Below are 12,328 nucleotides of genomic sequence, written 5' to 3'. Positions count from 1 at the left end.
AATGGGTGGAGGGGTGATGAATGACCCCAGGAGCTTGCTGAGCCTGCCCACCGGCCAACATAGGCTGGAACACGCCTCCCCCTACCTCCCATGTCCCATGGCCAGTGCCAGGCTGCAGGGGCGATGTGTTCCGCCTCCAGCACAAGCCTTAAGGGCTGTGTGCATGTTGCCATGTTTCTTTCCCTGTCATAGTAGGCAAGGAAGCTGGAATTAAGAGGTGGCCCCATGGGCTTGGACCGCAAGTGACTGTGATGCACAGAACCCCCTGCCCACCTGCACTGGGCACAGCAAACATCAGTTGTGGGTGGTTGTTAGCTCAGGGTCACCTGGCCTGTCCTGACCCATCCAGGGCATTTGTCCCAACCACAGACCACTGTGTAGCTCAGTGACCCCTCTGTCTCAGAGAGGGGAGCGGCTGTCTTCTTCCTGGCTGCTCAAGCAGAAACCTGGGAAACATCCTTAATCCGCCTGCCTCTCAGCCTGCCTAGGCCAGTCAGTCAGTGTGCCTCTTGACACCTGCCTCCTGAGTACGCTCAGCCCGTTCCCTCCTGATCCCCACTGCCGCCTCCTCATGCTCAGGCACCGCCCCATGCCCCTGGACCCCTGCAGCCACCTCCCAGCTGTCTACCTGAGTTTGCTCTGTGTCCCCTCCAGATGACACAGGTCACACTTTAGTGATGTTATCAGTTAATTGTCTGCTTTCCCCAGTAGGTGGTGAGCTGTGGAAAAGCAGGTCTGTGGCGGTGTCCTCAGTACACACTGTGGGTGTTCTGGGAAAAGATAGGGAGGAGAGATTCCCTGGGTCAAGGACGCTCTTCCTGAGCAGGTGGCTGGAACTGTCATTTCCTGGAGCTCATTGTGTAACCTGAGCACACTAGGGCTGTCTTTGACCATGGCCACCTGGCCCCTCCAGCCTGCCCAGGCAGCCCTCAGAGGAGACACAGCACCCCAGTCCCATCACTGTGTTGGAATTACACTCTGTCATTGGTGAAGGCCTACAAGATTTTAGACAGTCAGCTGGAGGTGGAGATGGGAGGACCTGCATCTGTGGTGGGCATGGGAACAGTGCTGGGGGCAAATGCAGTGTCTCTTCCAAGGGACACGTTGCAGGGTAACTTGTCAGTTCTGTTTTATTCTCAGAGAGGGACTTGACCAAGGCTTTCTGTTTTGTTTTTGTTTTTGAGATGGGGTCTCGCTCTGTCACCCAGGCTGGAGTGGGGTGACACAGTCTTGGCTCACTGCAACCTCTACCTCCCAGGTTCAAGTGATTCTCCTGCCTCAGCCTCCCAAGTAGCTAGGGTTACAGGTGTGTGCCACCATGCCCAGCTAATTTTTTGTATTTTTAGTAGAGATGGGGTTTCACCATGTTGGCCAGGCTGGTCTTGAACTCCTGACCTCAAGTGATCCTCCCACCTCAGCCTCCCAGAGTGCTGGGATTACAGGCGTGAGCCACTGCGTCTGGTGGGTTTCTGTTTTGTAAGGAGCAGGTGGTGTCATGTGGGGCTTAGGGAGTAGCTGGGCGTGGCTGCTCCTGAGGACCTGCAGGGTTTGCGTTGAGCTCACTGAGCCCCTCCAGCGTCTTATTACAATTGTGACACAGAAGTTTATGAACCCCTGATTGTCAGCTCTAGGAGTGTGGTCAGACCTCCTTGATGTGTGATAACCCTGATGAACTTCACCCAGATTGGTAGCAATTATGGTGATGTTTACATCAGGGCAACCAAAACTTAAGCAACTAACACTTAACAAAACTAACAACTAACAAAACTTAGGGCCACTAACACCGGCCCTAGCAAAGAGGGTGGAAGTGTGAACTTCTGTACCTGGGAAGACTGGCAGTGGAGCTTGGCTTCTAAGTCACAGTCAGACAGCATCAGTGATGCATCTATTTGGCTCACCTCCTTGGGGGAGGTAACAAGCTTCCTCCATACCCCAAGCGAGTGGGAGGGGCAGTCGTAGTCACAGATGGCTGCTGCTTTGCTTTGTCCCTGCCAATAACCCCAGAGCAAGCAAATGGCTCCTCTCATTTGAGGATACATGAATCCCAGGGAAGGCTCTGATTGGTCAGGCCTGGGTCATGTGCCCATGCCTGTGGACAGGGTGGAAGGGAGAGGTGGTTCCTGGAGGAAGGGAGGAGTACTGTTACCAAAAGAGGGAGGAGGTGATGAGAAACAGGCCATCCGTGTTGGCCCATCTGCCTTTTGCTGGGTACTTACCTGCCAAGGCTATGTTAAGCACCTTGAGGAAATGGGCCCAGAGAGAGCAAGGAACTTCTCTAGAGGCACACAGCCTAGAAGTGACAGTGCCAGGATTTGAACTCATAGTGGTGTTAAGTCCCCCATACTACATTTTCTGTTGTGTGGATTCTCTCATGTGGATCATGGCAGGGCTGCCACTTCAGCCCGAGTCTCCATCCCACTGCTGGGCCCCTTGTGAGGCAGCAGGAGGGGAGAGATCCGGGTTCTCTGGAGCCGTTGAGCACTCTGGGTACTGGGTTTGCCGCAGCTGTGGCCAGGGCAGTGATGAGACAGTGTCTGCTGTGTGTGTGCAGGGAACTACAGCCTGTCCAGCGTGCTGCCCAACGCCCCCGACATGGCGCAGTTCAAGCAGGGAGTGAGGTCGGTTGCTGGAAAACTCTCCGTCTTTGCTAATGGAGTCGTGACTTCAATTCAGGTCAGTGGAATGGGGCAGTGCTCACTGGCTATGACGGTAGGTTCAGCAGTTTGAAAATGAGACCTGCTTCAATCTTCAACTGCTGGAAAATTCAATTATATATTATTGGATCGATATGTTTGCTACACTATAACCCAGAACATTATGAAAACCAGAAATTATAATTTTATATTTAATATTTTCTAATGGATGACTCTAGGGGAATTATTAGAGGAATTGTCATGACCATTGTCCATTTTTTTTCCTAGATTGGAACAGAGAAGTATTAAGAAGAAAACTGAAATTATCTGTAATGCCACATGACAGGGATAACCTGTGTTAATATTTTGGTATATTTTTAGCTGTAGATTTCTAAGGATATTTTTCTATACGTAGATTCAAAAGATATACATATCTATCTTTTTAAAGTTAAAAAGGGATTATATTGTATAGAGGGTTTTATATCTTGCTTTTTCTCTGTGATGCTAGGAGCATTTCCTTGTAATGAAAAGTTTTCCTAAAACCACATTCTATTGAGTGAAAACATAAGCCAAGGATGGTGCATACTTGCGCATGAGAGTCGAGGCCATCTCTGACGATATGAGTGGCTCGTTTCTTTGCACCTTCTTGTTTACGTCAGGCTATTGAAGAAGGATTGTATTAATGTAAAACGCTGCTAAAGGAAGTAGGACTGAAACCGTGTGGACTCTGGTGCCTCCAAAGGAGATTCCTGGTCCCCAGGCAGATGCTGCTCTAGCTGCAGTTCAAGGAGGGCGTGGAGGTGCCTCCCATTCCGGAGAGTTCCCTCAGCCCCAGGACTCTGGATGTAGCCGTTTTCATGCTGTGAATAGCACAGTCTTCCCTTTCATGTGGCACTGAAGTTAAAATGCATAGAGCTCTTTCATGTCCCTTAGGTCAGCTAAGCCCACATCAGTGTCCAAATAGGTAACATCCCTATTTTATAGATGGTCATCCCCATTTTAGAGATGGCTCCCTTTTATATCCCCATTTTACAGGTGAAGGAATTGAGGCACAGAAGGTTAGGTCACTTCTGCAAGATGACCAGCTGAACCAAAATTTCAGGGCTTCAAACAACAAATGTGTTCCTTTGTCTTCCGTTTCCCACTTGCTTCCCAGAGGGCTCAGCAAGTAGCCTCTGGCCCACTGAGCATCCTCCCGCCCACTTTGCTTCCTGCCTCCTGATCCCAGGACTGTGGCCGTGGATGCCAGAGGCAGGATGTGAATCCTGTTGGGTTCTGAAGCCCACACCTACCCTCAGCCTTGAAGCTGCAGCAATGGCTGCTTCCAGATGAGCACACCCTCGGGGTGCAGTGTCCATGTCACATGCCTGACACGGGCTGCAGTGTCAATTTTGGTGATGCTGAATATTCAGGGCGCGGGAGTCAGGGATCGCTGCTGAATGGTCGTGAACTTCCATTTTGGTTCTCTCTTCAGGATCGCTACGGTTCTTAATACTGAAGTCGTGATGTGTATTTCCTGGAGAAATTCCTCTTTAAATGAACAAGTAACCACATCTCAGGCGGCAGTGAAGTCCAGATAGTTTTGCAGATTGTTTTGCTACTTTTTCATATGGTATATGTTTCTGATTTTTAATATTTCTTTTGAGAAATTCTGAGTTCTGATGTAGGAGCTTTCCTGTGATTTCTGTTTCGCGTTCCTTCCTGTCACACCCTCCTTTTGGCGTCTCTGTGTATATCCTTGCTTTATTTTCTTGGAACCTTTGGTTTCAACACTGAGGGCCGGGAGACCTCGGCTCCTCCTGCTCCTGAACCAGGAGGCTTCATGTGGGGGAAGAGGAGAGGTCTCCATGTGACACATGGGCTCAGGGCTGCCAGAATCAGCGGATGCTGGATGGGCCTGCAGAAACAACACTCACCACACACACTTCCTTCAAAAGACCAAAAGTGACTGGTGTCTCATGTGGCAGATTGCTTCGTTTATGTTTCTACATAGTAAGGTGACTGCCAAATAATATTTGAAGTCATCTATCTCTTTGTAAATTATTTTATATGACCTATAAATTTAAAAATGTTTTTCAGTGAGTGCTTTTAACAAACTTAAGCTTCTGCCCTGCCAAGGGAATTAATGTTATCTTGTGAAAGGTGTTGCTGTTTGAATTGATGAGAAATGGAAGATGACAACTCCCTAAGAGTTCTCATAATAAATCATCTCATCACAAATCAATACGGTATACAGAGTTAAAGTGGAATGAGGTAAGAAGATACAGCTACAGAAAATAGTTGCGTGTATGGGAGAACAGTCATTGTAATTGGGTAGTTTTGTTAATATTTTTAAATCTTGCTTTTCAGAAATTACCGAATGTGTATAAACGAATAAAGAAAAATAATTTAGCTGTGTTTTAGACAGCATTAGAATATATTGTTCAGCACAGTAAAATATATTTGAAATTTGATAAGCCAAAAATGTGGTTTTGAATGAATATTTTGTGAATCTTTCTTAAAAGCTCAAATTTGTAGACTTCTAAATAGAATAAACACTTGCAGCAGATGGCATTGCCTACATTTTTCCCTGAAAGCTTTCATAATAAGTCATTGTAAGTCGGGGTTTTTGGTGTGACATTGATGAACGTTTGAATTGTGGTGACTGTAGGTGGACGTGGATTTAGCGTGCGTGCGGGGCCTGCTGTGCAGTTGTGATGAATTTGGGATGTTGTTTGTAGCACAGGAGCAAGGCGGGGTGTCCCGGTTGAAAATGGGGATGTTGGGCCAGGTGAGGCGGCTCACACCTGTAATCCTAGCGCCTTAGGAGGCTGGGGCGGGAGGACTGCCTGAGCCCAGGAGTTTGAAACCAGCCTGGACAACACAGCAAGACCCCGCCTCTACCAAAAAAGAAAAAATTCAGCCGGGTGCAGTGGCATGTGCCTGTAATTCCAGCTACTCGGGAAGCTGCAGCAGGAGGATCCCTTGAGCCCAGGAGGTCAAGGCTGCAATGAGCTATGACCTGGACACTGCACTGCAGCCTGGATGACAGAGCAAGATCCTGTCTCAAAAAAAAAAAAAAAAGGAAGGGAGGGGATTGACTCCCCACTCCCAGAGCCTTAGCTGAAGGTGCCTGTCATGTGCCTTCCATGCCCCTCCCGACTGCCCCTCCCCTTCCCCTCGGTCTCCCCCCTGCCCCTCAGTCTCCCCCCAGCCCCTCCCCACTGCCCCCTCGGTCTCCCCCCGCCCCTCAGTCTCCCCACCTGCCTCTCGATCTCCCCTACCCCGTCTCTTAGTCCTCCCCTTTTCCCCTCAGTCCTCCCATCTTTGACACTCAGTGTCCTCAGGGTCCCAGAATCAGGAATCTGAGATAGATAGAGACATTTGAGCATTCCTTAAAATGCTATTAAGATGGCAAAATGGAAACTGGAGAACTCGGCAGATACCTTCCAGAGAGCTAGGAAACCCATTTCATCTACTACCGGTGTCTTTAAATAGAGGTGAAGACTGACAGATACGTTGGAAGCACCAGACATTTTGGGAGTCGTCTTTCAGCAAATTGGCTTCACAGGCGGACCACTGAAGAGTGTATGCAGAGACTGGTCCCTGTGGGGGCCGGAGCAGACGGGTTATTGTCGCAGGTAGGAAGTCCCAGGTGTACCATCCAAGCTGGCGGGACTGGAGCTGACTTGCCCTCAACCGCACTGTCCTTGCCACACCAGCCCTCCCCTCCTGCTTGTCACAGATGGCATCCTCCCTTCCAGGCCTCTGGGCAAGAACAAGGAGAGGAGAAAGGGCTGACTCCCAGCGAGGGACTTGTGCCTTTTTCTCCCCAGCCAGAACTGCGTCCCAGGCCCCCCTAGTTGCAAGGGAGTGGCAACGGGGTGTGTTTTCAGCAGGTCCCATTGCTGCCTTGAACAAAATCAGAATCTGTTGGTGAGGAAAGAGGGGGACGGGAGTGGGACTGGCAGCTTGGGGGAGGGACAACTTACTTCAGGACTACTAGGGGAACAGAGAACCGGAGGGGAGCAGAGAAGGCAGAGCCACCAGCAGAGGGGGTCCTGCGGCTGGGCCTGGACGGGCAGTACGGAAGTGAGTGTCCGAGGTGAGGAGTGTGGCCATGCAGAGGCCCCGGGGTGGGCGGTGGCAGAGGGAGCGAAGGACAGGAGCAGTGGCGAGACTGGTGCCAGGGGCAGGGAGCGGGGGCTGCCCCTTGATGCATTTTCTCGTCCAGGCTTTTCCTGAGCCTGCTGGGAAGGGTGTGGACGGTAGGACAGCCTTGACGCCATGGTTGGGTTTGCAGGCCAGCAGCAGCTGGCACTTGCTGAGCTCTGAGGATGTGTGGGGCACAGGCTGAGCCTGCACATGTAAGAGCACACACAGTCCTCACACCAGCGCTTAGAGGCAGGCAGGATTGTCGCTCCCACTTCACAGAGGAGGACACTGAGGTTCAGAGAGGCCAAATGAGCCACCCAAGGCCCCTCAGTCAGGAAGCAGAGGGTCTGGGCACCCAACCCACTAAACTGCCACACTCTGCCACCCTCCAGGGGCAGTCAGAGGGGAGGCTACATTGGAGAGGAAGGGGGTGAGGGCCAGGAGGACAGCGAGGAGGTGGTGGTGGAGGCCTGCCTTTCTCCTGACACAGGCAGTGAGGCGCTGTTCTGGGAGGGTTCTGGCAGAAAGGGTGTCTTTGGGTCTTGGGTGGTGGGCATCTGGGTGCCAGGCCCAAATGGATCCCCATGGCCCCTAGGTGTGCAGAGGCAGAGTGTGTACTGCTCGGAGTGGCAGGCAGAGCTGCTGGACGAGGAGCACTGTGACACCCTGGCCCAGGGATGGCGGCCAGAGGGGGTGGTGAGGAGTCCCGCCCTGCTGGGTGAACCCACCCTGACCACACCCCCACCAACTCCCCACCCCTAGGTGTCCTGGGTCTGCCACAGGCCCCTACATCTGGGTTCCCTGAGGCCCAGGGGAGGAGCAGAGGGAGCCGGACTTTCACTCTCTTCCTAAGGCTGAAGCCCCAGCCCCGGGTTGCCGCTCACCCCAGCCTGGGACAGCCCGGACACCTGTGCTCCTCCTCTTTGGGTCCCTGGATGTGGAAATAGGCCTCTGGTCACCCTCAGTTCCCCTGAGGGGAGGGTTGTGGGAGTGGAGGGGCTGAGCCGTGTAACCAGGCTTTGGGGGCGGGACACCGACCTGGGCTAGGAGCTCTGGAGAATCGTCCGCTGGCCTCAGTCCCGGCTCTGCCCAAACCCTGAGGGTCTGGGAGCCCCTACTGGCCCTCCCTGCTGGTCAGCCTGCCGATGCCACCCATCTGACACCACGCTGATGCCACCAGTGTGCCCTCGCATGGTGGTGGGCAGGGGCCTGGAGGCCTCTCCCGCTGGGCAGTGCTCTGCATCCCAGTGTGGGGCTGGATGAGCAGAGGCCCCTGGAGCCGCCCGCCTGTGAACACCATCCCCAGTCCCCTGCTGGAACCCCTTGCAACCACCATGTGCCCCGTCTGTCCACCTGGGCTGCGGGGAACTGGTCTCGGGATGGGAAGGGGCCTGCCTCCAGCTCCCCCCTTGGTCTTGGGCTGCAGGGAGGTAGACGGCCTTCCGGGAGCCCTTATTGCCTGGTACCACGGGTGGGAGGGAGCCTGGGGGATTCCAGGGTCCAGACCCTGACTCCAGAGCCTCAGGGATCAGGAAGCCCCTGGCAAGCTGTGGCCACAGCCATGGCCTTGAGCTGGGCACGGCCAAAGAGGGCTGGCTGGGGTCTCTGCCACTCTGACATCGGGCAGTGGACAGGTTACCCAGCCTTGCCCCAGCGTCCCCTGGCAGCCTGCCTCCCAGCCTGAGCCCCTCCCCTGGCTTCCCTGCAGTGCTCAGTGACATGCAGGGAGGGCACTCAGCACCGAAGTGTCCTCTGCACCGATGACACCAGTGTCCCTGTGACAAGGCCCAGCAGCCAGCCAGCACAGTCACCTGCTCTCTGCCACCCTGTTGGTGAATCCTGGACACACTGGGCCCTGAAGGCTCAGGCAGCGGCTCCTCAGCCACGAGCTCTTCAGCGAGGCTGACTTCATCTCACGCTTCCTGGCCCCAAGCCCTTCACCTGCGCCAGCCAGCATGGCAATGCCATTGAGGAGGAGGCCCCAGAGCTGGGCCTGCTGGGGTGCGTGTTTGTAGATGACTTCCACTACGACTACAATTTCATTCATCTCCACGAGGATCTGTGCTATGGGCCCTTAGAGGGGCCTGACCTAGACCTGGCAGGGACAGGGGATCGGACGCCCCCACTGCACAGCCGTCCTGCTGCACCCTCCACCGGCAGCCCCATGCCTGCCACAGGGCCTCCTGCAGCCAAGGAGGAGGGGGTACTGAGACCCTGGCCCACTAGCCCTTGGCCCAGCCAGGCCAGCCACTCCCCACCCCCACCTTCAGAGCAGACCCCTGGGAACACTCTGGTCAATTTCCTGCATGAGGAAGACACCCCCATAGAGGCTCCAAACCTTGAGCTCTCCAGCCTGCCCTGGCCCAGGGTTTCTATTGATGGCACGCAGACGCCTGCCACCCCTGGGAGCCAAAATGACTTCCTAGTCGACTAGGACAGCCAGAACCAGCTGCCCCCTCCATGGTGGGACAGGACCAATGAGGTTTCCAAGGACAATGAGGAACCCGTGGGTCACAGAGCACCCCACCTGCCCCAGAGACTCAGCCCCACGCTGCCCCCTTTGTTCCCTGTCGACAGCACCCACTCCTGTCCTGGTCCTGACATGGTGGAGCTGTGGATAGGAAGGACTGTAGCCTGGGAGCCAGCTCAGGATGGCGGCCTGGGGCCTGTGGACAGTTAGCTGTGGCCCACTGTGGGGGCGGCTCCTCCCCCTCCTCCCGTAGGCACTCTGCCGGAGATTAAGGGCCGGGACAGCCTCCTGGAGCCAGAGACTCCCTCCTTCCCAACCCCAGGACCAGGCTCATGGGACCTGCAGACTGTGGCAGTGCCGGGGACCTTCCTCCCCACAACCCTGATTGGCTGCAGGCACACACCCTGGGTGACTGCCCTGAGCCCGAGACCCAAGGGCCAGCCTGAGCCCCTCAGCCCTGAGGTGCCCCTGAGCTCTGGGCTTCTGTCCACGATGCTAGCTTGGGACAACCCCAACAGCAGCAGCAGAGTTGCTGAGGCCCAGCCCCTGGCCCCCAGCCTGGCTGAGACAGGGCCCCCGCGGACCTGCTGGCTGCCAGGAACACCAGCTGGCGAGCGGGAAGCTGGAGCAAGGCAAGTGACGTGGGCTGTTGGGTGGGCGGCGAGTTTGCACGGGACCTTGGTGACTGTTTCCTCATCTGAAAATGAGCAGAGTGGGACACGGGCACTGTCTGTCCTGCTTCCCTTGGGGCGGGGGTTCCTAGGATTAGGGGAAACTGACAGCTGTGGTAGGTGGAGGCTCCATGAGGTGAGAGGAGCATTGCTCCAGCTCAGCCTGGCCAACATGGCAAAACTCTCTCTACAAAAATTAGCCAGGCGTGGTGGTGGGCGCCTGTAGTCCCACTTACCCAAGAGGCTGAGGGAGGAGAATCGCTTGAACCCAGGAGGCGGAGGTTGCAGTGAGCCGAGATCATGCCACTGCACTTCAGCCTGGATGACAGAGCAAGACTCTGTCTCAAAAATAAAAATAAAATAAAATATACCTACTAAGCATCTACCCGTGCCAAGCACTATTCTAGGCACAGGATACAGTGAAAAATGAGATAGACAAACTGAGAAAAAAGAAATAGGATCATTCATTCTTCACTCCCCAATATTATAGAACTAGTTCAGGCCTATTAATGAAATAACTGAGGGCTACGAAAATGTAGCGTGCATAGACTAACGCAGGCACGTGACGAGCATTTACTGAAACACACACTTTGGCGTTCCACCACCAGGCTCTGCCGGCAGCACTTGGTAATGAACACGGCTGCTGCACAGGCTCAAAAGAAGCAAGAGTCAGGACTGGGTTAGGGCACGTTCAGCCAGCTGTCGTTGCAACAGCTGGAGAGACACTACTTCTGGGCAACTTTCTGGAGAAACCTCAACCTGCTTCCTGAAAGGGCAAGCCAGGCTGAACACCTTCAGTAGAGAGTCATTTGTGGAATAATCCATGACCATCTATTTGCGCTATAGGAAAAGCAGTCTCTTGACAGAGGAGAACCTAGGACAGGGAAATTTTGCCAGGGACAGGGACTCTGAGTTCTGAGGACTTCCCAGTCGCGGGGATGACTTGGAGCTGTGGGTGAATCATGATGGCCGCTGATGTTTACTGAATGTGCACTGAGCCTCCTGGCCACCACACCACACAGATTAACTCTAGAATTACCGAAACCTACCGGGTAGGTACCTTTTGTTTTTTGATTGGTTGGTTTTTTTCTTTTCTTTTTTTTTTTTTTTTTTGAGATGGAGTCTCGCTGTGTTGCCCAGGCTGGAGTGCAGTGGCCCGATCTCAGCTCATTGCAAGCTCCACCTCCCAGATTCACGCCATTCTCCTGCCTCAGCCTCCCGAGTAGCTGGGACTACAGGCGCCCACCACCATGCCCGGCTAATATTTTGTATTTTTGGTAGAGACAGGGTTTCACCGTGTTAGCCAGGATGGTATCGATCTACTGACCTTGTGATCCGCCTGCCTCGGCCTCCCAAAGTGCTGGGATTACAGGCGTGAGCCACCGTGCCCGGCCCGGGTAGGTACCTTTTCTCCCTTCTATTTTTATAGATGGAGAAACAGACACAGTGAAGTCATAGGGCCAACAAGTAGAGGAGCTGGGATTCTTTTTATTTTCTTTGAGACAGAATCTCGCTCTTATCACCCAGGCTGGAATGCAATGGGGCGATCTCGGCTCACTGCAACCTCCGCCTCCTGGGATCAAGTGATTCTCCTGTCTCAGCCTCCTGAGTAGTTGGGATTACAGATGCATGCCACCACACCTGGCAAATTTTTTGTATTTTAGTAGAGATGGTTGGCCAGGCTGGTCTTGAACTCCTGAGCTCAGGCAATCCGCCCACCTCAGCCTCCCAAAGTGCTGGGATTACAGGCATGAGCCACTGTGCCTGTAATCAGGCCTCAGATTTTTTTTTGAGACAGAGTCTCGCTGTCACCCAGGCTGGAGTGCAGTGGCACAATCTTGCCTCACTGCAACCTCCACCTCCCAGGTTCAAGTGATTCTCCTGCCTCAGCCTCCTGAATATCTGGGATTACAGGTGCGCACTGCCACGCCAGGCTAATTTTTGTATTTTTAGTAGAGACAGGGTTTCACCATCTTGGCCAGAATGGTCTCGATCTCTTGACCTTGTGATCCACCCATCTCGGCTTCCCAAAGTGCTGGGATTACAGGCGTGAGTCACTGCACCTGGCCTGGCCTCAGATTTTTATTTTAAGTGCACAAAATAAAACACAGAGAGCAATGTATATAAATCTTGTAGAGTTTATGAAAATATTTGTGATACTACATGATATGCTTTACTGGCACATTAAGTAAGATCCATAGTTGGGTCTAATTACTATAATTTTGAGGTAATAATGAGCAAAAGTGATATCTCAAGATGTCTGCAACAGCTGCAATGTAACATGAAAATATCTGATTTCTATTGGTAACAAGGTAACAGGTGCTGCTAACACTAATGAGGTTTGTTCCCAGCAACATTCACCATGGAAGGAAATGCTGAATTTCAATTAAAGTGTAGGGAAAATCAAGATGTAATCTCCC

The 12,328-nt window shown here is 53.3% G+C and overlaps 1 protein-coding gene across 3 annotated transcripts in view; it reads left to right on the top strand.

The window, feature by feature from the left end:
* The window catches only part of ARFGAP3 (ADP ribosylation factor GTPase activating protein 3), a 63,139-nt gene extending 57,958 nt beyond the window's left edge, over positions 1 to 5,181 (top strand). For 2 of the 3 annotated variants that reach the window (XM_034948335.3, XM_034948336.2), the window contains 2 exons: positions 2,552 to 2,673; positions 4,108 to 5,181. In XM_034948335.3, coding sequence (XP_034804226.1) covers positions 2,552 to 2,673; positions 4,108 to 4,125 — 140 coding nt within the window. In that variant the 3' untranslated portion in view covers positions 4,126 to 5,181. Of the gene's footprint in view, positions 1 to 2,551 lie in introns of all 3 variants that reach the window. The other variant, XM_063603353.1, reaches the window with a different exon arrangement.
* The last annotated feature ends 7,147 nt before the right edge of the window (positions 5,182 to 12,328 follow it).

Source organism: Pan paniscus, chromosome 23 (genome assembly GCF_029289425.2).
Source record: "Pan paniscus chromosome 23, NHGRI_mPanPan1-v2.0_pri, whole genome shotgun sequence".
Taxonomy (NCBI): domain Eukaryota; kingdom Metazoa; phylum Chordata; class Mammalia; order Primates; family Hominidae; genus Pan; species Pan paniscus.
Note: the sequence above shows the minus strand (reverse complement) of the source record. Positions and strands in the feature narration are given on the sequence as shown.